Source organism: Rhyacophila brunnea, unplaced genomic scaffold (assembly GCF_057557595.1).
Source record: "Rhyacophila brunnea isolate RB1 unplaced genomic scaffold, BYU_Rbru_1.0 scaffold_11, whole genome shotgun sequence".
In the NCBI taxonomy this organism is placed as follows: domain Eukaryota; kingdom Metazoa; phylum Arthropoda; class Insecta; order Trichoptera; family Rhyacophilidae; genus Rhyacophila; species Rhyacophila brunnea.
Genome location: NW_028232763.1, coordinates 21,121,932 through 21,148,207, shown reverse-complemented (window position 1 = coordinate 21,148,207; position 26,276 = coordinate 21,121,932). Strand labels below are relative to the sequence as shown.

Here is a 26,276-nt window from a genome sequence, read left to right as displayed (position 1 = left end):
ACTATAAACATAAGTTTGGTCGTATTTCAAGGTTTATATAATAATTATGAATTAATATTTTCTTCACAATTTCCCAAGAGAATGGAGAATTGGAACGTAAACTTATAATTTTGTTTATAAATATCAATGATAAATATTTTTTTAACCTTATAGGATGATAATATTATCTTATAAAAGGAATAATATTACAAAAATTCTTCTCCTGGATTCCTGAAAAAATCACATGTGAATTCAATCCTACTAATAAGGCTACGTATTGGCCTTTGTAAGTAGCCCAATATTCAAATCATGATTGGTGATACAATTGGCCCGGTACAGGAAGATGTAGTCACCTACTGCAATTTGGTTGCCAATCTTCGATGGAAAATGGTACTTAAAGAAGAATAATATCAATAGTAGAACCCAGACTCTTCGGATATAATACTATTATGTACCCCAACTTTACCAAGAAAACTATAGTGGATGTAAAGTTATTATTTAAATTGTTTTGTTGATATCTACTTTCTCTCTTTTTTAGCCCTTTTATCCTTTTTAATTCTATTTATACAATGATAGTGTCACACAGTAATTAAATCATATCATAATATTTATTATCTAAAAATATGATTCTTTTTGTTATCTCTATTACATCGATTTTACTGTATTGATAGTTCTATCAATACACCATAATCTCACCATACTGCAGTCAGACATCTTACCGGATTCAAAATTTAAATCACGTCTTGCTGAAAAGCAAACGAGTCATATACGGAGTCAAGCAAAGTAAACTGCACGGTGTTATATAACTGACCTTTTAGGTATGTGACCGACCTAGACGTCGGCGTCCGGACGCCTTAACTTGAACCGACGCTGTCGTAAGCATTTCCGTGATTCGCCATCGCAACCTTCTGCCTCTTATCCATGTTCATCTTATCCTGGTCTAGCTAAATGTAATTTTTTACTTGTTTGATAAAAAAAATAGTACCAATTTAAAAGAAACATTTTATTGCTAATTTTATTGCTAATTTTATTGCTAATTTTATTGTATTCGTTATCTTATGATTGAATGCATAATGCTAAATGTAATCTAAAGCGACTACCATATCAAATAATTCTTCGGTTGTAAAATAATATTGATTTAAAAAATTGAATCCAAAGAAGAACTAGCAATCACGTGGTAAAAGTAGCAAGCAAAATTCTACGTTGGCTGATTTAAAATAATTAATCTTATTTTAAAGTAGGTAGATACCTCCAATATCTAGTAAAAGTCTTCTTTTGATTCAACTAAGTTGCTTGCAATATACTCCACTATACTTCCACCTCCCTTCCCAGACTCTTCTTATACTCGTATAATTCGATACCCCAGTTCAATAATCTCTCACTCATAAAACCTTGTTCCAAGACAATGGCGTTTGAATTTTTTGCAATACTTCTCATTTTAATTTTAAAGCCTTGATTTTGATTAAAGTGTATGTTTTTTATATTTAATTTAGTGGAATTCATCAATGCACAATGAAATTGCACATTTTAATAAGGAATTAACCAATAAATTTGATTATATAACGGAATTACTGATTAATCTCAGAAAGGGTTATTCGATTTTATGAGACATTAAAGAAATTTTTGATTGTTTTTTTGCTGAATTATAAAGAGAAGATTATTCTACATCGAATGGCATTCTTAACTCATAACCTTTAAATTTTGAGTTGTTCCTCTATTGAACTGTGGTATTGATATGGAGAACTGTATGACAGTACCTCTTTGTCCGGTGAACATGCATATGGGAGAGAGCATACAAATAGTGAACTAAAAGCACTCTTTACAAGACACTTCTAAAGCCAGCGCTCACCTTCACTTTGGAAACCTGGACATTAACTCTGCTAAATGAACGAGCCTTGAACATTTTTGAAAGAAAAATTCTCCGCCGTATATATGGACCGATCAGGGACGGCACTAATCGGAGGAGAAGATATAATGCTCAGCTCTACGGGCTGTACGAAGATTGCAGCGCAGTTCAATCAATTAATATTGGGAGACTGCAATAGCTAGATCATGTGCACCGTATGAATGACAATGAACCGGCAAAGAGACTGATGTCTAGCAATCCAATAGAGCGGGCGTAGAGGCAGGCCAAAGATTCCCTGGTTGGATGGAGCTTACAGTGACTATCGTATTCTGGGGGTACCGAATTAGAAAGCAGCCACACTGAATAGGTGCAGGTAAAGGGTGCTGTTGGAGAAGGCCAAGACCCACACCGGGTTGTCGCGCCCCTGATAATGATGATGATGATATAAATAGTGATTCAAAAATATTATAAAACCGAGTTTATATGACGACAAATTTTGTAATTATTTCGGCAAACACTGATAATACAAGGATGCGTGTGAATGAATGCTAAAAAATGCAAATAAAAATTTTCCCACAGTAGGTAGACCATAACAATAAAAGACAGACGGGCGTATGTCCCGAAATACGAAGGCATAAAATAGTTTTATGTTTAGGTATTACTTTCTACACAACTCAAATAATCAAGATAATAACATATATATTTAGTAAATTTGTGTTTTTATTTAATTTGAAACTCACAAATTGTTCAGTGGCAGCACACTTGTGTCTTCATCTAGTGACAACATAATATACCATTAAGGTCCAATAGTTTCCAGGTATTGAAGACATATAATTTTGATATTATAATCACAGTTTATTTGGATACATTTTTTACTTTTCTAATCGTACGACTAAAAAAATAATGTGATTTTCCCCCCTAAAAATGGTCTATAACTACCGAAATAGCCGTAAACTTTTGAGCCTTGGTAATATAATATATGTATATAATATTGTAAGTATTGTAATAGGCTATATTGTCATCATCAGCCGAGGTCGATATACTGCTGGACGAAGGTCTCCTCTAACTCCGTCCACTCTTCTTGGTCCATATTGATTTGCTGCCACGTACATCCACCGAACTTTATGAATTAGACTATCCAACTGGTTATAGGACATCTCTGTGGCCGTTTAACTATATAATGGTGAAAATGGTAGAGTGTTTGGCTATAATTATAATAAAGCGATAGGTTATATTATAATAGCACAAAATACGTATTTCTAATACTAGATAAAATCTATACAATACGCTAATGAAAAATATCTTGTTCTTTCCTTTTATATGTACTTTTCAAATAACAAATTACCCCCTAATCAACCTCATCTAAAATAATGGACCCTTTGGCATGGCAACCCCGAGATTCGCCCAGGTCAATTAACGCCGTTTACCAATCAACTAATGAGCACAGTGCTTTGTATTCACCTTCACACGCTGTTTTACTTGTGTTGCCCGATGAAAGGAAAAAAACACCGTAACCCATCGAATAGGTACACAATTTAATTGAATGGGTTTAATGATTCTTGTGTTTTCTAATAAAATGTCGTGTATATAAATATATTGACAATATTGGCATACGTGTTAATTACGTACGTATGTATTAATTTTAATAAACTGGTACTAATGAAACCTTAACGCTACCACCTGTTTCGGCCTAATGTTTATAATATGATAATATTATAAATAGCTCTAATATGTTAAGCTTAATATTTTCACATTTTTGCACATACATATAGTGACGTTCCCTATGAGTAGCCAGATCATGCGTTGCTTATAGACGGCGAATTCTAAGGGGTGACAAATTAAAGAATGAATGTAAATGATACAAGTTGTCAGACGAAATTCCGCAAAGAGGAGAAGTTTCTGGCTGCGGCGCTGGCAACTGCTACCCACTCCAATCATTAATGGATTTATAAATCTGATTGTTATTTCATCTATGAATTGTTTAAGACATCCGCGAATGAATAATAATAAAATGTAGTAGGGAAAGCTTTTACAAAAACACATTTAGATAATATTAAACGGTTGCGGGCGGTCATTTAAGACTGCATAATGGCGGCACTTTATCTAGGAACGTCACTGCATATATCAATAGTTGACGTATCCAATATTAATATTTTTACTATTTTTGGTAACTTACCGCGCGCGCCCACCATGACATCTGGTCGTTGAGATATGGCTCGTTCTACTTAATGTAGGAGTCAATTGGCGCGGTATACATGCGCGGGGTGTAGAGGGCCATACATATATAAAAATGCAACGACAGACGGCGTTAATCGGAACGCGCGGTTAAATCTATTGTAGCAAAAATGTGAATTAATAAAACTATTCATCTTATGTTGGATGAATAATTAATAGTTCCTGTTTTCCTCATAATAATAATTTAATAACATTAAAATAGATTTCAGTATTTATTTATTTACTTTTTTGTAAAATAACTATTGCACAAATGATTAATAAATAATTCAGAAATACCTACAGTGAATAAAATAATTTATATTTGTTAGTTTTTCAAATAAACATTTATTATTTTTATTTGGCAAATAAAAAATACCCAGTTCAATATAAATTTCCATTACAATACAACGTGTTAATTAATATTACATACTGATTATGAATTAATTGAAATGTGTGTAAATTATACGCACAATAAACACAATTATCTGGTAGACTTTTGGTGTATTTTAATTATAACTCTTTGTTTTCATTACTACTGTACGTATTTACTGTATATGTTTATGGCATTTAAAGGTTCAATTAATTATTATTACATCGTGTATCATTTATTTTGTAGTTTGTATTATTGGGATAAATTATCTATAATACAATTGAAATTTATTACTATTGTAAATAATTGTAATGTAAACTTGTTTAATTTAAAAAAATGGATGTATTGGTAGGTCGATAGTTATTTTTAATTTGACATTTTAACCATGAAAATATAATATGACAATTATTTTATTTCTTTGTTACAGGTGAAGGTAATGCTAAAAGTGGCTACACCGATAGCCGAGCCACCTCCAGGAGGCACCCAATTCTTTAGTCTGGACAAGAGAAAGAAGCAAGTCACTCTTTATGACCCATCTTTATGCGGCGATGGAGCCACTCCTGCTCCGGAGGATAGAAAAGTTGGAGTGGCGGCACCCAAGATGTTTGCTTTTGACGCCATATTTTCACATGATGACCCGCAGGTAATAATAGTTATCATTCAATAAAATGTTCTCAATTTTATGTTTGTATTATTCCATTAGGTAAAACCATAAATATGGTTTTTGTTAATGCTATATAAAAGGTTAATAACTAAGATAACATAAAAAAATATTTGAGTCGCCTAGAGTCATAATTCACATTTTGCAATTTTGACATTTTTTAGTTAAATATACCAAGTGATTCTAAATCTATACAAAGAAATATTTTGGTATCAAAAGTCACTTTAAACCATGTGAAAATCGTTAACAATGTTGGTTGACTGTTGGTGTCATAACTCACATTTTTCAATAAATAATGTGACTTTTGTCATCAAGGCCTTACTAACCAATCAGGGAAGTGTATTTCTCATAATGTGCTGTGTGTCTGCAGACTTAAGATTATAAATATGTATAAAAAAATAATCTAAATCAACTCACTCACTCATTAATATTCGAGTTCAATACTTTTCTTCTAATTACAAAAAACAATGCTCTGGTGGTTTTTTGCGATAATCTCAAAACTCGATTTTTGGAATATGTGAGTTATGGCTCTAAGCAACTCATTTACAAGTGAACCATCAACTTTTTGATTGACATCCAAGCACGCTGCCATTGAAGTAAGGGCAAATGAGATAATTTGCAATAAACTTTAGTACATTAACTGCATTATAGTGTGGATATTATTATAGTGATCTAGGTAAATAAGGTGGTTTTCTTTGATTTTGAGCCACATCCGTTAGTCACTAGACGCTCGGGGAGCTATGCAAAATTCAACGATAACCGAAGTCGACAATAATTATTGACAGTCTTAAATATCGTACAGCATGCATTCGAAGCCTAGCGCTTCAAATATTTCTTTAAATCTGAATATTATTCAGATTCATGTATTTCATTATGTTTCTGCGTGGGGAATTTTCTGTGTACGGAATTTTCATATTCGGGAAAATCATCAAATTTTATCTATCTATTTTATATATGAGGAAGACAATTCGAATAAACTTACTAGAAGTTTAGTGAATATGGATGGATTATAGTGATGACAAGAATTTCGTGAAAACTAATTAATTTACATGTTGAAGACTGAAAATTGAGAATTTTTTCACATAAGCAGATGATAATTATTTTGCTTTACTTTTAATTTCTATTTATTTTTATGCAACGTAATTATACACCCATGATAGCCAAGTGGATTATGAGTTGGTCTATTTATAATGTCATGGGTCTTGAGTTTGAACCCCGAGTCTGGTAACAAAAAAATCACATGTTGTTTTCACCTATTATGTTGAGTAAGTGGATCCATTTCTAGTAACGAATTTAAAAAAAAAAACCTGTTCACACAACAACCCTTACTACGTGGAGGCCCATATGATCTTTTTGGATCGGAAATTGTTTATATATAATATAGATTATTCTAAACTTATCTTTCAAAATTCTCATATAATTATTATGGTTTTCAATCACTGGGGTAAATAATTTTGTCTTAATCAAACTGAGTTCCTAACTCAAGTTTGGGCTCAATTAAATAAATTAGATCAGTCCTCGCTAAACTTGGTGACCGATTGTTTAGTATGATTCGGTCACGTGCCTTTGTCAAACTTCTCTGTCACAAACTTGACTACTATTATTCTATTATACTAACATTGTTCGTTGACAATAGTTGTGAATTTCACAAAACTATTGATCTACAACGGCCAACTCGTTGCTCCATTTATAATGTAGGATGTAATAAATAATATACGTCCTATTATAGCATTGTAGAATATTTTAGTACTATCTATAATCTTAGAAATACCTGCTTTGTAGATTGTATAAAATTATACCAACCCAAAGAGCTACTTTTTCAAGGTCAGCCAAAATTAGAGCAATCTGTGATTTTTCGAACAGATATAATTTGAATCATACCTTAGCAAACACACCTTAACCTAACCTAACCTAACCTTTGTTTTATCATCTGCTTGCCTGTTTGCTCCTATTTTGATGAAGCTGCATTCGTAAAAATCTCAGAGGCTCTTAACCACGAAACATGGTGTTTTCCTCTGCTACGTTTACCGTTCTATGAGCATAGTTACAGTCAAACAAGAACTTCTTGTCCACGTGTTATAACTGTGAACTAACAATCCCCTCCTGTTTAATTAATCGCACTTCCGTTTTCAAATTAGGAACGCCCCTAAATCTATCATTTCATTCTACGCTTCCGTGGTGTACAAATCTATAAATTTATGTAATTTGATGCTTTTTTATAATAAAAGTAGGTCTAAAACGATCAGGAAAAATTTTAAAATTATTATTAGTAAACTTTTTGTTTATTGCAAAGAAGAAAATGAGTCGTAACTAAAAAGAGAACTGATACATTATTTAAACACGCGCTGCCGCCATGACAGGTATTTCACTGATAAGTCTTCTATATGCGACTACAGCGACTTCCGGTTATCGACGAGATCTTGTTGTCGGACAGTAGTGCAATACTTTTGTACTCTCGTAATGTATCGACCACATTACGAGTACTGTAGTTTTAATACAATGAACAATTTTTTGGACACTTTCAAGTTATTTACGGAGTATGTGTAGCCTAGGGAATCTCTCATTCTGCCTACGTATCTGTTTACTGTTCCCCACATTATGAGCTGAAGTCAATTATACTTTTCATTACGGAGAATATGGCCGATGTATTCCGCCTTTTTGCACTTGATGATAGTGTTGTAATATATCTTTACTTATTTACTCACCTTTTGGCATTGTGATAAGACCAAGAATTCCTCATATTACGATGATAGCCACGTTTTGAAAGTTTCCAGTCTAATGTTCTTATTTTTTCTTCTTTCTATGTCTGTCTGTCACTTACCTAATATCACTTCCGAAGGGTGGGGAGAGCTTTAGGCATCCCTCTCGTTTGGTTTGGTGTAGTTTGAATGTCGTCTCGAACGTTGTTTGTGTACTTTGGGTGATAAAGAAGGACATCGGATTGTAGAGAGAATGATGAGATTTATTTAAAAAATATAGATTACTGTGGTAAGGAGCAAAAAAAATCGGGGAAAACCCGAAAATGTATTATAGTCTATAAGATTTTTAGGCCAAGACGTTCTTTTTTTACGAAATCGTTGATTACAAGGAATTTCCTAACATAGAAAGGTTTTAATTTAAAACCAGATGGAAGAATAATATGTACCCCACGTTGTTGTGCTTGAATGATGTAATCCAGAATTCACAAGTAATTGGCAAAAAAGGGGGTTAGCAAAGGAATGAAGACAACAATAATTGGTACTTACACATGCCACGCATTAAGATTATTATTTTAAAATAATATTTAAATACAAACCTTAGTTAATAATATATAATATAATAAATTATCCAAAATAATACACTCACAATTCAAGATATTTAAATATAATGCTTTAGTTTAAGTTTATGTCTAGAATAAGAGTTCGGTTTGAGTACAACTTGAAAACTTTTAATAAATTTCCTCGATTGATATTTAATATTCCTGTTACGGTGGCGGGTGAAAACTTTATTCTATATGGGAATACAATTTTTCTTACTCTATGGAAAAACGATAAAATTCCTCGATAGGAAATGTTGTTCACTTTAAGTGGATTGTGGAAATTTGATCAAAAAGTTTAACGCGATTCGCTATCGTTCAAAATGTAGACGCTCACATAAAATGCCAGCGGTCACGTAAGGATTTGTGTTCATTGGGTTCGTCTATGAGTGAGTGTGTGAGTTTGCTATACCAACACATCCAAAGAGCAAATTAAAACAGGTAAATTTAATAGCATGAGATTCGTAGGCCAATATTGTTTCAGTGAATTCGTACAATGTTTATTTAAATACTTGCTTAAATGCAAACAGAGAATCCTATAGTGCAATGATTATATTACTTTCGAAAGTATACGACTTAAGTATATAATAATTATATTCATACACTGTCTCTCACAGTCTAGTTTTTTTAGAGCGTCATTCTGTGAAGCTATGTAATCTGGTTAAAACACATGTTGTTAATAACGTTTCCCGTTACTATAATGTCACCTTAGGTTACCCAACCCTCTCTCAACCGGCTCTCGTGGTGCAGCGCGCAAAGCACCGGCTTTTCACGCGGGAGCTACGGATTCAATTCTCGATGAGGACACAATATATTTATGTAAATTTCTCAAAGCCTATGTGTTTGTGATTTCACTTATATTATTAAATACACTACTGTCATTCGGCCTCTAGGTTTTATAGTACTTTTACATTACATGGTCGACATATTTTAATTGATATATATCTGTCGGACCTGTCATAAATTATAAATGCACATTGCAAATAGAGCGTCACATTCCATTACGAACAAAAAGTACATGCGACAAAGACCGACATACGCAATTGAAAGAAAGATATATAAAATAAGGCGTGAGATCAAGATAGTATAATGACCTGTAGACTATAAGAATGTATATAAATGATACCTTTATCATTTTAAAGATAAAATAAATAGCAAAATAATTATGATGAAACCTTGTTAGATATATTATATACCTATGTTGCCAAAACAGACATTTCCTTTTACCTACTATAATATTGACAATCTCATACACTTTCGATATCTGTGTACCCCTTCAATAATTTTAATTGAGTAACCCTCGTCAAAAAAATTGCATATACTTTAATAACAATCAAAATATTTTTTTTCCCTTTTTTAGTACCTACATAAACAAAATAGTAATAAACGAAAAATAAAATTCATTCATAATAAAATATAAATAAAATAAATAAGATTTATATTATTATAATCAATGAGAAGTATAAAATTATTTATGTTAAGACAGATCATCATAATTTGGTTCCCTGGTTGTTAATTTTAATCTGAGATGCGGTTCCACGTCCAAAAGCCTGTTCCTTTTTTTGACTTAAAATGTCTACAAATAGATATGAAGTTGGGAAAGGCAAGATGTATTTAAGGACTTACCGTGTTAAAACTAGATACACAATATGTGCCAGAATACCAGAATGTAGTTAAAGTACACTCAAGTACACAAGTACTATTTATTTTTCAAGAATCCGTCTGAAGCTAATTCCAACAATTATTGCTTTTCTGTTGATGTTGTATTGATGTCGTTTTAATGCTTGTTGCACCACCTCTTTACCTCTTCACATTTTGGTCATATTCGCGACTCGCCACATTATGTCATTACGCGCGTGTTTCAAATACATAATATTAACTTAACTACACATGAATTGGTGTAAGGTTATAAAAGAAATAATAAGTTGTCCATGTAAACTGTATTCTCACTTTGTTAAATCGTCTCAAAACTTAAATTAGTTTCTTACTTTTTTATAATATTTACACATAATCTGGTTTTCCTACATGATGTTATTATAAATACAATCTAATATTATTCTATCAATTAATTGGACAATTCTTTAACTTGCCATATTATTACCTTAATAACAAATCATTTTTTTTTTTAAATAGATTCAGAATCTGGTGATTGGCCACCACCTCTGAATTTTTTACGAGGAATAGAAGTCACAGTTTGTTGTATCAGGTGCTTAGTTTCATCATTTAAACACATTAAAAAACAACATACTTACTCGTATATGTTTGATCCAGCTATATGACTTGAATATAATTATGAACCATTTATTTAGACAGAATGAAAGGGAAAATAATGATAACCATATCATTAGTAGGTACGTCATCTAACTTTATCAATTTGGACAAAATAATATGATACAGTTTTGGAATTTTTAAAAATTCAGAATTGGATAAGCCCCGCTAAACATAACATTATGATACTTTATGCAAGGAGCAAAAACAAATTCTCATCTACAATGATGACGTATTTTAAATATATTAATCATTATTTTACATTCAATATTAGATATGTATCATACTATCATATCATAGCCTTAACCCTTAATTAGATTGCGTTGCCTTTCAGCAACATGTGTATTATTCTTTAAATATTTTATTTGAATGAAATTTTATATTACAATTTTATATTGCAGTTCTTTGCAGTGGACAAAGTATGCTGACAAAATAGTTTCGTTATTAGTAAATTTACAGGTGCCACTGTTAATTATTATTTATAATAATATTAAACATTACATTTGGTCAATTATAAAAATAATGTGTACTTACCATTAAAGGGTTGCCATCATGCATTGGTGGGTTGATTACCTTTTTTTGGTTTTAACTTTTATCTTTCTAATTTTTTCACTTCCTATAATTAATATTCGGTTTTAGTTTTTTTTTTAAATATACCAAATATGCTTATTTTTACCACCTTTTTATTAGCTCGTATTCTTGTTTGTCCAGAACAATTTTTTTCTTGTTTATCCAAGATTTGTATTGGACGATTGAAGATTTTTAACTAACTTCCCGACTAGCTAGACATTTGAAACCTTTAGAATATATCAGAACACGACGACAATGCATTCTTTGAATACTTTTAGCCATTTTTAAGCAGAATTGAATTCATTTACAGTTAATTCTGTTTTGTATGGAAAGTTATTTCGGAAAAAAATCGTAAAAAGTGAAACACTATTATTGGTTACTAAGGGGGTCCTAGCAACTAAATTATTAATATATACGTGCGTTACTATGGAAATCAATATGAAATGTCAAAATGACATTTCAGCATTCTATATTTATTCAGTATTTCTATCAAGTACAAAAAAAAAAAAAATTATTAATACATAGAATTGTCAAGTTTATATGATTCAACAGAAAATTTAAAAACGTGGTCTATAAAAAGTTCTTTTTATCTTGTAATTATTTATTGACTAAATCAAATTACAACATTTACATGTTTAGCTCCAATAAAACAAAATATATAGTGTCAAATAAACTGGTGTGTACCTATGGTTTTAATGGGAAAAAAATATTCAGGGCAGGTAAATGTGCGATCCGTAACTGCGCACCTAATTCGAAAGTTGAAAACTACGACAGGCCGTCCGTACGTCCGCTGCAAAAGTGTGCGGACGTCCGAACGAACGGGGAATTTAAACTTCCATTGCGCTTACGTTTACTCTCCGGTTACTAGTCAGGTTGGACGGACAGGTAAAGCTTTTCGGCACACGTACATATCCACACATATCTATGCGTAGGTTAGTAGTTAGTTGGACGTACCGCGAATAGATTTGTTGACAATCAATTCGTTCGACGTTTACCAGTGAAGGGTTTTCGACAGCCAATTGTTACATGAAACAGGGAAATTGATTAATCAAAAAATATATAACGTAGGTATGCAAAAGTTGAATAGTATTTTTTTAGTTTTTTAATTATTCTAGATCTGATTTTATCATAAGATTGATTGACATTTATAGCAGTATCTCTGTAATATGTTTATGCCTCATAATTGAGCACTTATTAGAGTGCCAGTCTCTGAAGTATAGTAATAGCTATCAACATAAAATAAAACCATAATTAAGTACTCATCACTCGAACATATCTTATCTTATTGTATAAGATATAATAATTAGTCGATATCAAACCTTTTAATCAAGCAGTTCACAAATAATCTCTCAATTGAATAATAATTCCTTGCAGACTGTGTTTGTATGAGAATGACGTAAAACTATTAAATACTAAATTCACATAGATAACTAAATTAACATTAATTTAATTTATACATTCTCAACATGTAAAGCAGTGTGCAAGTGTATACAATGAAACAACCATAAACACCGTGTTTAATAATCAAAAATTTATTCGTATAAAATAAAACTTAGTAGTTGGACATTATACCAAATTAAAATACCAAACTACAATTAATGGTGATACCGACGGAAAGTGATTAATAACTACAGAAGCCATTTTGAAGGATTTCATGTCGTTTTTTTTTCAATATGTGTGGTAATCCAGAGCAAGATCCCGATATGTTGGTTAAATGGCTAACGATTACCCATAAAATGTATGTTAATATAATCAACAGCCTGTTGATGTGCATTCTTAATTTACACTACTTTTTCGATTTTATGATTTATTAATATAAGTAAGTTAACAGTAATGGCAATGTCCATTTTAGTTGACGAAACCAGTTATGATTTTTAATTATTAACTAGTGTTCATTTAATTTTTACTATATATTATATTATTTCACTGTAACTGTTATACAGTAAGTAATTTTGAGTATTTAAACACCAATTCGCTTTAAGTATGATACCAGTGATTTTACCATTTACCTATTTCGGTTTTTGTAATCATAAGTACTAGATGCTCGCAATATGAAATAGGCTAGTACATTATACACACTAGTCGCGTAATCATTCATAATTCACATAGTGTCCATAAGCGTAGGTAGGTACGTATAAAATCTAAAGTGATCGCTCTTTGTTATTATTATTTTCACGGAGTTCTGGGTTCGATTCCCAGTGAGGTCAAAATATATTTACATAATCTAACATGTAAATTCCTCAAGGCTGGGAGTTTTACCACTTTTATTGGGCTTCACGGCCTGTTGTGGTGTTTAATAAAGAAACTAATAATAATAAAAAAATACTATAATAAATTATAATCACATATATTGTGACAAATTTTAGCGCGGTTTAATGTTCTTCATCTTTACTTTTCACTGCGATAATTACATATAAAATAAATAAACAGTTATATAAATATTTAATTATTATCACTATAGGTATACTATATATAGTACAGTCGTGCACAGAATAGACGAGCATCGATTTTATTTCTTTGACATAGCTAATCTAAAACTTTTGAATAAACAAACATTCTAAAAAGTATTTATTTACTCTCCATTGAAAGTATATAACATATCTTCCGAAAGAATCATATTTTGTTTTATTCACATAATAATATTTGTTATGAAAAATAATCTCGAAACACTACTAGTCTACTTAAGTTTCCTCTCAATATATCTTAATTGAACATACATAATTCGGCAATACTTTAGAAACATACATAATACTAGAAAAAAGGTATGTTTCTGAGGCGCTCTCAAATTAGGTATAAAGAGAGTTCTTAAATCTAACGAATTATTATTTTTTGTTTTACAAAAAAACGATAAGAATGATTTTATTGTTTGCCATAAAAAAAATATTATTCACTCTATTAGAGAGTCTAATCTTCATGTCATTTTGTGACCATTTCTCTTGATTCGTTTAACAATTACAACAATCGCCAGCCCTAAAGACACCTTCCAAACGTGGAGAGTTTGAAAACAACCCCGGTGTTAGAATTAAATTATCTGAGTTGATCCATGCTCGGCTCAACCGGGGAGGGGTGAGAGATGCACACATACCCCACCCCCACGTGTACGCACGTGATTTCGACTGCTTCCGGCCTCTGTCGTTTGAAAAGTTTTCCGGATTTTCGTTATTGTTTTTCTTTTTCGGGTATGGCAGATAGACGGGCCGCATTTTAGCGCTAAGCCCAGTCGATTGCTTTGCCAGGTTTGTTGACTGCCTGCGCGAGTGTTTGTCGCGGTCGCCTGGATTAGGCGTTGAAAATAAATTGAAGGTCCATCTCTATTCGCGTTTCTGTAGATAAGAAATTCGTTTCAACGGTGACATTATTGAAGAAATTCCATAACGTTGTTTTGCACGTTTTTTATTATCATATTAACAATATTAGTAATTTAATAATATTTTGTAGGCATACATTGCAATATTGATTTATAATTCACTGATTCATTAAGTATCGCAGTAAAACTAACTGAAGTAATTAAAGTAGAACTATAGGCTCCGAACATAAAAACGACAGTTTACATTGTGTAAAGTATTATAAAGTTAATAAAAACGCCTTATTTATTTCTTTTATGTACAACTATTTTGTAATACTATTTTAAGTCTTCTTCAACCATGTCCGATCCTAATAGGATCATATGGGGGCTCCACATTTTGTTTTTACGAGAAATGGATGTCAGCCACTTTCTCATCCTATTAGGTCCACTCATACACATATCGAAAAATAATGTGTACTTGTCAGACGCAGGATTTGAACCTGGGACCCACGACGCTATAGGCCGACGCTTACGCCACGTGGGTGTACACTACACTGCAGGACACTACAATATTTTAAAATACTCTGTATATCTCCATTTTTCTGTCTCTTTATTATGAGTATCATTTCAAAAAACTGAAATACAGGTCAACATAGTATAGTTTTAACCTAGATATATATATATTGAGAAAGTATAAAAATACCAATAATTATGACTAATATTTGACATTACAGAGTTATATTTCTACTCGTATTAGTATATCTAGCTTTTAAATACTTAAATATCAAAATGTTTATTCATAAATTAATTCATTAATCGGATTCACACATTTTTCTAAATTCAATATTTACCATGTTATAAGAGCTTCTCTCCATTTTTAAAATGCACAACGTTAAAATGTTCAAAGAAGACCAAATAACTATATTATTTTTAATTTAAACAATAGTAGAAGTAGCTTAGTAGGTACACTATATTAATATAATATAATAAAACTTCTCAAAACTGCTTGATTTTAGTTGTGCGCATATCTCAATCGGTAAGTGATTGAGAGAAGCCCTTTTGCTTTTGATATACTGCTAGTTTTAATCGTTCTGATAATATACATATAAATAACCATTATGTAACTAGATTTGTATAGTAGTTACCTTCTACTTACCGAGTAACATTTCAAGCACATGGTTATTCCATCGGTTTGGCGACAATTATTATCAATTATCACACCACGATATTTTGAAATCAAAGCAATCATAACGTCTTCTTCATACTGAAATAAAAATATGAATGATATTAGTAGAACTGGCGGTTATGTAGTAAAACTTATAATGCTTTCAAATACAATTGTTTGTTAATTCTTATTATTCGATACAATATGGCTTATTTAGATTGATAGCTGTTTTAAAAACGATCTAACCTACAAAAAAATCAGAGAGCAAACGTTCAAGATTGGGATATCATTAAAAAGTCAAATTTACATTTTTTTAGACAACAAACATACTGTAGCTATAACTTATAGCCTTCCACCTGTGCATATATGTGACAAGGGTCATCGATTTAACCTCGTGGAGGAAGATGCGCTAAATAAATACATTGCAAAAAACTCCAAATTTACTTTATTAATTTTTTTTTATTCGATACCAAATAGGTACCTACAGGAATTAAGAATGTTCAATTCTCATGATTAAAAAAAGAATCCTAGAAAAAACTGACCAAATGGAACTCAAACCTCACATCTTTTGACTTTTGATGGCTCTCCCAATATAGATATTTGCCAAACTATTACTTGTGTGTATTAAATCTAATATCCACATCATCGGAAGTTTTCAAAAATGTGCCGAAGAGTAACCAGATATAATTTGATTGAATCGATGTAAAACGGCTACTATTCGCGTCTCATAGATGGCGCCAGGCATCAGCTAAATTCAATTATGGCATCTATATAAATTACTTTTTAATAATAAATATAAAATTATTATTGTTCATTCAATACTGAATAGGTGCCTTAAAAATGTGTATACAGTCCGTAATTAGTGTCAATGTAAATAACTCAAACATCGTAAAATATTAACAAAAATGTTGTGTCAAAGTGATTTAAATGATGGTTTATATAACAGCTTTATAATATTACTATATTTTGATATGCTTACCCATTCTTAGACAAGGAATGATTGATTGCATTGTAGGATTTAATATTAAATTGTTTACGTATTAAAGCATCAGCAGCATTTTAGTTAAGCTATTAAAACCAAAGCTTAGAGGTGGGAGACTGCCTCTCTGCGAACGCTTAATCCCACAAGGAACCAAGCGAAAGTCCACTTAATTATTTTCCTCTTGGTAACAGGTAACGAGAGAAGGTACTTTCAGCGGAGACTCAAACTGAAAATTTAAACTTTCAACACACGTAAAATTTATTTGCATTCCACTAAAATGTTTTATGTAAAGTCATTAACTAGGTATTTCTTATACTATTTGTATAAATCTAAGTATATTTTTATTCGATTTTTTTTTATTGTTGAGTCGTAGATGTGTCTTCGTCCTTTGGTGGGTCCAGTGGTACGATGGCGGTCACCGAATTTTCTCATGCAGCTCGATGTGAGGGATCATATTTTTGTCCATCGTTTCCGAGTGTGCATTTCAAATTTTTCTCACCACATCCCAACTTTCACACATTTCTCCTATCTGTTCACTTTTTTATATAATCTCTGAAGATTTTGCATTGGACGTCCTTATTAATGTATAGACTTCATAGCATACATTCGATCTTTACTGTGACTTTCTTGTTACGATTCGACATCATAGTAATTGATCTATTTTACAAAGTTTTTCTTAGCTCATATTCTTATTAGTCCGGTGGTTCTTTATCCGGTACAAATCTTGCAATCGATTTTTAACTAACTTCCCGACTAGCTAGATATTTTAAACTTTTAGAATATATCAGAACACGATGCCAATGATTTTTTTTAACACTTTTAGCCATCTTTAAGTAGAATTGAATTCATTTTCAGTTATTTCTGTTTTGTATGAAAAGTTATTTTGACACCATTATTGGTTGTTAGGGGAGGGGTATGGGGTCCTAGCAACTAAATCATTAACATATATGTGCGTTACTATAGAAATCAAAATGACATTTCTATCAATTACATTTTTTTTGATCGTTTAAGCTAGTCAAGTCAATTTTATATGATTCAACAGAAAATTTAAAAACGTTGTTTATAAAAAGTTCTTCTTCGTACAACGTCTGAGACTATTTACTTGCCATTTAAATAATTCACTTCCTATTAAAATTAGCACTCAATTCATCATCCATAGCTAATTTACATGTAATTGACTTAATAATTTTATAACTACATACATAATTACATTAGGTATCACTATTATGGATTTAACTATTAACCTAGAAATCTTACGTTGATTTTAAAAATATATAACCTACCCACATAATATATTAACAATATAATTCTCTGCGAATCAAACCATGTTGGTGTTGGTTAAGTACTATTTGTATGTTTTATTTAATTTTTCTATATAGTTGTATAGTGGAACCTCAATTATCAAGACTAACTTTACTGGTGATGACGATGTAATAAATGCGGATAATTGAAAAAATAGTTTACCATCTATTTTACTTCCAGAATAAACACATTTAATAACATTTTCTGAAAAAATCACTTTTTTACTAATTATATATTAGTAACACATTAGAGGAAAGTTTTATTTCGCAGGATCACTTAAAACGGCACGCTGATTAGTAAAACTGATGAAACTCATTTAGGTATTTAATTCAACTAAATCTTTAAAATATTTTTAAACATTTAATGGTTCTACCATTTATATATGTTTTGTGTTAAGTTTTTATTTCAGTGGAATCATAATAACATGTCAAATATAGTTTTTGTGTTTTTTCACTTTTTAACTTTCAAATAATATTTAAGGAAGAACGCATTTAATTAATAATTATTGTTGTAAGATAAAAATAAATAATTTCAAATTTGATTAACAGTAATATAAACAAACTTTATTATTTCCAAAGGAAACCTATCTCTTTATCTTATAAAGATGCTACGTTTCATCTTTGAATTAAGCTTTTAATTCTGCTAAAAATAAAGGTTTTATGATAAAATTTCACCCCGAAAGAAATCTTAATACACTTTAGAATTTGCGGCACGGCGACGTCGGTCTTACCGGCTTTAACTGTTTTGTCCATCAAGGCAGCCTTCGGATTTGCATTTAGATTTTAGAATATCGCCAGGATTAGCGAAGATTAATCCCGGAGCTTCCGCGCTTAAAGCCCCCCCTCCGTCCGCCTTTCCGTCCCCTGTCGGACCAATGAGCTTTTCAATTTATTTGTTTCTGCCAAAGGTACTTTAAGTGGACACTTTGGTCAGGTTCCTCTACCTACGTGTACCGCCGACGCCAGTTTTAATTGAAAATTGTGGCAGGAGTGTATAATACAGGCACTGTTTTTCACAACATATTATGTTTTGAGGATTAAATTAAGCCATTCTTTGGAGTAAGAATATGTAAGTTGTTACAATATTTGAGTTTCTATTTCATTTCATTTAACTCAATTGACATTTCAAGCGAGTTTTTTAATTTAAATATTAAGCAGTTAAACTTATCATTTTCAAAATACATAGTATCTAAATATATATTTAAAAAAAAATAAGCAATCATTAAAAAAAATCAATCATTAGAATATAATGTGATTACATACATACAAGTAATACGAACTAATGATACCTACTACGATTAAGTACTTACCTCGGCTTACAAATAGTCATCACTTATAGCACTGCAACCCTTGGCGGATCCAGCGCTGACACTCTCCAATCGTTTTGACCGAGCATTTTTAATCTCCCATGGCTTGTCAAGCCATCTCAATTCCGGCCGTCCAGGTCTTCGGGGGTTGCGTACTCATAGCCCGCCACGCCGGTATTTATACCCTCCGGCACTTTATGCATGTAGCCGATCCAGCGCAGTCTCTGCATTTTCATATGCCACGTGACCTTTTCGCCCCCATACAGCTAGCTCCTCATTAAACATTGCCGTCCAAATGTCATCTTCTTGAACAGCCTCAAAGATTCTTCTCAAAACTCTCCTCTCAAAGATATCCATACTTCGCTCATCCTGTTTGCTGAGTGCCCAGCATTCTGATCCATATATGAATACTGGGCGCAGGATAGTTTTATATAAGGTTGTTTTGGTTTTCCTGGTGAGTGCTTTGTTCTTTAGAAGCTTTTGGAGACCAAAATAGCACCTGTTAGCGAGGTTGATTCGGCGTTTTATTTCGTCGCTCGTGTTATTACTGTTTGTGACAAGGGACCCTAGATAAACAATGTGCATTGAACAAAAACAGGTGCATTATAACTAAACTACGTGTAATTTTAATGAAAATTGTGAAGGTATTTAATAATTTGTACATGAGTAATTGAGAACAATATTATTATAAGTATAATAATTTGGTAATGACATTATGATTTGCACAAAATGTTTTTTTAACCTGCATTTGTTTATCCTATGGGTAAGTAGATATCATTTTACAATTTCCAAATTTTGAAACCTGGGAACTGCGCAGAAATCTTCTGCGCAGGTAAAATAATGTTGCCTTCGTTTTGCATTCGTACTGAAAAAATAGTTATTACCTAATTATTATGCGTGAATAGTGTATACTATATTTTGGTAGTTAATATAATAAGGAACATTTTGCAAAACATGAAAAATATTTATTGAATAGTTTTATAAGATCATTCGGGTGATTTCATAAGTTATTGTTAATTATAGAAATAATACTTTTACATACCCAAACATTTTCCTTGGCAGTAAAAAGATGATGATGGAATTAGAAACAAATTTTCTATGAGCACTTTAGGCAATCTTTTTCTATTATTTTACATGAGAAATTTTCTTATTTATTATATAGGCCATGATAAAATTTATATAATTATCAATATATTATGAACACATGATACAGGTAATACGTAGATGCACTGTAATAATAAAAATATTTGAATATTTCCTAACATTAATTATTAGGTACTATAATAAAATTGACGTATTCTCATTTTAAAATCTAAACAAGCTTATGCTTCAATGGATCAGATAAGTAGTAAATATTTCTCTATGGATCGATTCTCATTACGGTTAACTGACATAATCATAGAGACGGACATTGTCACAGAGATGAGACACACGATATCTATACCTCCAGATCGGTCTCAATATTGTTAATGCCAGCCGCAAAATTTTCGGCTCCGTTAATCAGGGCGCCTCCTGTTAACAAGGGAACTCCCGTGGCTATAAATTAGCTCACTCCGATAGGGCATACGAGAGGCGGTGCGAGAATTGACGATAAGCGACGCAAACGCCTGCATAACAAATTAACCCCGGTTAAGGGGATGGCCGCCTCCCTAATCAACCACCTTCAAGGTCTGATACGCAAAATTATTTATATCTAGTATATCCACTGCCAGTGTATTTATACGATTGTAAAACATATCAAAGATTCGCAATGAATGGTATTTAAGTTGGTCTCTATTTGTATTTTTTTTATAAATGGATTTTTCCAAGAAAATATTCTGATAATAAATTGTTGATATTTCGAAGTAAAAGCGAGTTAAGAGTGTACATAATTGAAACGGAAAATAATTTTCAACACTATGTGGGATGTAACTTCAGCCGCGTTGCCATTCGGAGAGCGATAGTCGACTTTTGAGCACGTCAATTTGTTTTGTGATGGCGTCGGAGGAATATATTCTTAAATCGTGTAAAGATGACTTAAAAACGTTCCGCATGTACTTGAAAAAGAAAACATGTTAATGAATACACTATTATTATTAGTAATATAAACAATAAACATAACATTAAATGGACGCATGTTGGATTTTTATGACAAATTATATTTCGTTCGGCACGCGTCTTTTGCACAATCCGTGCATCGCCTAGTCTCAATATTTTTAGACAATGCCTCAGCTGAGATATAGCCTTAAGTTTTACTGTCGTAATAATTAATTTATTCATTCATTCAATCATATAATATAAAGGTGTCTATGACAACAAACTATAAACATCCTATAATCGGTTACACGTAAATAATCCATAATTATGCAGTCGGTGAGGTACTGTATATGAAAGATCTGTATAGCATTGAAATCAAAAAATTTCGTAGAATATTTCACCGTGAAGTAACCTGGTAACATTAATATTATAAATTAATAGATTCAATATATATCTATATCTCATAATAACGCTATCATTATTATCAGATATTTGATTGATTTGACTTGAGCACTTGCTAAGCTACTTTTAGATAATTCAGAATTATATATAAATATATAGGTACGGTACGATTGTATTTCTGACTGATTTATTTACCTATTTTCTAGTTTTTCCCTTCTATCAAGGTGGTTTTGTTATATTATTAGGTTTGGATAGTATATTATTAATATAGTATTAGTTTTGTTATATTAATAGTTTTGGCTACCTACTATAATAATCCACTGTAAATTAACATAATAATCACATATTTGATACCTACATTATAATTAATAAATTAGAACATTATAATGTAGAAGTTTTTATTTGTTCTGAGTCCAAAAACAAAAACAAAAAAGTATCGGTTTACGCTTACAGACCTACAAACTTAACTTAAGAATGGCCAAAAATGGAACTACGAACTACTATATAGGACGCCATTTTGAAAATGTCATTTGTATGTCAGATTTTGTCTAGTTACGAGTCTTGATTGGGTAGTTTTCGACAGCGGCTCCACTATCCCATTCTTCAGATAAGTTTGTAGGTCTATAAGAATTTTCAATAATAGACAAAAGAAAATCCATTAGGCAAATTCTAATTATTTTGAAAAAAAATAAAACAAATTAATTCTATTGTCCGCCGTCAACGATGGTCGAAGGTCAAACGTTAAGGTGTAATTCACTCATGCTCACTCAATACTGCCACTGATCCCAGGACATAACACTTTTTAATAAATATTGTTAAGTGTTTTATTTAGATATGAATGTGATGTCAATGCTATATGGTTATCTGTTTCTTATACAATAGGCTACGGTAAACTGCATACGTACAATTTCCAGGACATGTCTTTAATAGTGTTAACTGTCAATTTTTGTTGGAAACGCATTGTATTAAATATAATAAAACACAATAATATTTAGTACTATACTAAAACGCCGGCCTATAGAGTCGAGGGTCTCAGGTTCGAATTGGGTCTGGCAAGTACACATATTGTTTTTCAATTTGTGTATGAGTCAGAGTATGGACCTAATAGGTTGAGCAAGTGGCTGACATCTATTTCTCGTAAAAATAAAATCTGTTAACACAAACCTCCACTCTGTGGAGGCCCGTATGATCGGAAATGGTCGAAAGAAAAAAGAAAGAATATTGTAGATAGCTGTTACGTTGTATGTTTGTATCAATTGACAATTTCCCATTGAAAGTGATGGAACCGGTTATAAATAATATTAAATTGTGTGTAATATGTGAGTTCTAGTTACTTTAACAAAAATATCCATAAATTGGAATACCTCAGAAATACACCTATGTGAGTATTACAAAAATATATCGTTAATGGGTGGGACATCAACCTGTATCCATTGGATTCTGGCCAATGTACTCTACTATTTGAATCACCTACACCAAACATAATCACGATAAAATTTAAACTATAACGTATTCTAAATTATAATGTATCATTCTAAACTATAACATTTACGATATTTGGCGTCAGGATCTCTCCTAAATAATATTGTCACCCATACAAATAAAAGCATATTTTCAAGAAATAGTTATCACTAGAGACACGGTGGTAGAGTTTTAAGCCATAGCGGTGAGTTTTCAACAGCTTGGTAGGTGGGATAAACGCCCCCAAAAATGACATATTGGGCTTAGTAAGGTCTCGACGCTAGGCTCAGTTGTTTGGATTTCTCCCCATTCATATACAGATGAGAAATTTAATTCTCATTTTATACATTCTATAGATACAACGGCAGTGTATGTGTTTAAGGGGTAGTTAGGTTAGGTTATGTTAAATTATATTAGGTTATATTAGGGAAATTATATATCTAACAGCCGCAATTTGATTATAGAATATAGGTATATAATGCAGACATAATTATTTTCAACTTACGAGTGATCCACGTTTTCCACCGTTTGAATTGCTAAAAAAAATCCGTGTCTCCAATGACGAAAACTAAATCGTTTTTATTTAAATATATATATATGGCTTTTCTGTGTCAACAGTTTCCCGACCACCGATCTATAGTCACAATAACTATTTATTTTCTTTTATGGTGTTAATTGTCAATTCATATTATATATGCATTGTATTATAACACAATATTTAGTGCACATTTTGTGGATCCACTTTAATTACATTATTAAAAAAAAAATGAATTACTAGTGTTGCAGCAGAGATAGCAACACCGGCGACAGGCAGAAAATATAAGAGTAGAAAACCATAGCAACCAAAATCAACAACCACATTATACAAGACCGATCGCAACGAACATGAAACTTATTTTATTACTGTTATTGCTATTATATACAATCAAATATAAATACATTAAACATTAGAATGATTATTCTATATCTACTACTAAATATTGTGTTTTGTTTTAATTATTTACTAATTATTTTTCGGGTGTTTTAAATTATTTATCATTTTTTTACAGACGGAAATTTGTACAAGCGCATTAACTGACGTCATCCACGCTGTCATTAATGGATCAGACGGGTGTCTATTTTGTTTTGGACACACTGGACTTGGTGAGTAACTAAATCATTTTGTATATTTTTATTTATAATAATCTTCTTCTCCTTTCTGTGCCATATTCATCATTAGACGTCGGTTACGATCTTACCCACCTTTCTCCGTGTGTCGCGGAAGGGTGGGGTGCTGAGTCCAAACCATTCTCTCTGATTTTAGAGCCCTAATACTTACCAGAAATTTACCTTTGAATGATAATAACAATATTAAAGATCATATTTCTCGGAATGCCACACAATAATATGGTGATAGTACAATAATAATAGAATAGAACTATATATTAAGCAATATATGCATTTCGGCGTTTAAAAATTACCACATTGTAAAAGTATAATATTTACTCTAATATATTTTTAGTTCAACGTTATTTAGTATTTAAAATAATCAAAATATATTCTAGCCAGTAACAGGCACAGAAAAGAGTGATCGATGACATTGATGGAGAAATTCTATTTTCAATAATCATTCTGAAATTTTTGGATCTTGAGACCTATAATAGTAACCTGCAATTTTACATATTCTTACGTTTTTCTTAGTAAAGGATTCAACAGAAAATAATCATGTCTGTACACTTTAAATTTGGTGAAGTATCTTATGAATATAACTATTTATTCGAACTTTTTTCTTCCCTTCCCTCTTTAAAAAATCTATTTTTTTTCTTATATTGCCTGCCTTTTTTGTTTTTTTTATTTTTTATTCTATGGCGATTTACTTTTTATTATTATTATACACCATGTCTTATTCTAAGATGATCATAAATGGTCCTCCACAGAGTGGAGGTTTGGGTTAACAGATTTTTGTTTTTACGAGAAATGTATGTAGGAAGCCACTTGCTCTACCTATTAGGTCCATACTCTGATTCAAAACACCAATTGAAAAACAGTATATTGTGTATTTTTCAGACTCAAGATTAGAGCCTGGGACTCACAACATTATAAGCCAATGCGTAAGCCACTCGGCCATCGTGGGCGACAAACTGTGGTTTTGCACTCGTTTTAATTCCTCTATCCATTATATGCAATTATTAATAATCTTCTCTCTGGGACCTTATTGGTAACTTCATTTAAAAATCAATGTTTTATACTTCTGTGAATGATCTTGTTTTTTGACATAAATAAAAATTATGACACTTGGGATACGAAATACTTCTTCGTCCTGTGCGGTCATTATTTCTAAATATAAGTCACATTAACATGATTACCTTATATAACTATATTATATTTTCTAAAATATTACTAATCCGTTGTAAAGTTTATAATATCAACCTGTTTTCAATATATCACTTATCTTATTGTTTATAAATTCAAACTTTATTGTAAATACGTTCTACGATCACTTAAAAGACATTTCAATGTGACTGCATATTGTAAAATAATGACAGCACCAAAACTGGATCGATTTAATTGTTTTCCTTTGTAATCCTCTTATAAGCCCGAGTAACGAAGATATTTTAGTACTACCCTATTCGCCTTGCCAAAGACTGACACAAACGATATTTGCAAGCAGGTGGATCATAATAGTAAGGTGCTTAAAACTAAACCCCTCTATCATTGACGAAAGGAAAGCTTCGAGGGTAACTGAAAGTAGACATTCGATACTCTTAGAATAAGGACTGGATTACAGCAGCTAGTTACCAAAATGAATCTAGCATAATTACAATATAGCAATCACATAGGATTTAAATGCAGAATAATCATTACTGAAATGTTAAACCAAGCGAACATAATATGCTTGTATAAAGCACAGTGTTTTAGAATCATATGTACCTACATACAGTAAATACATTCAGACAAGTTACTTATATGAAAAATATTACCAAATTATAATAAACATAGTGAATAATAAAATTCAGCCAGTGGTAGGTAATGAATATGAGTACTTGCTATGCGCTTATAACCCAATCAATACGTATATATTTTTTGCAATTAATTATTTCAATTACTGACACTAGTACTACGGATCATTGATGTCCATGTATAAGTCCACAACCATCTTCCAGGGTATATATC

General features: G+C 31.5%; 1 protein-coding gene across 1 annotated transcript in view; it reads left to right on the top strand.

The window, feature by feature from the left end:
- Positions 1–26,276, top strand: part of LOC147078483 (kinesin-like protein CG14535) — a 536,313-nt gene that overhangs the window by 500,233 nt on the left and 9,804 nt on the right. The window contains exons 5-6 of the mRNA XM_085960022.1: positions 4,837–5,052; positions 24,173–24,266. Coding sequence (XP_085816148.1) covers positions 4,837–5,052; positions 24,173–24,266 — 310 coding nt within the window. The remainder of the gene's footprint in view (positions 1–4,836; positions 5,053–24,172; positions 24,267–26,276) is intronic.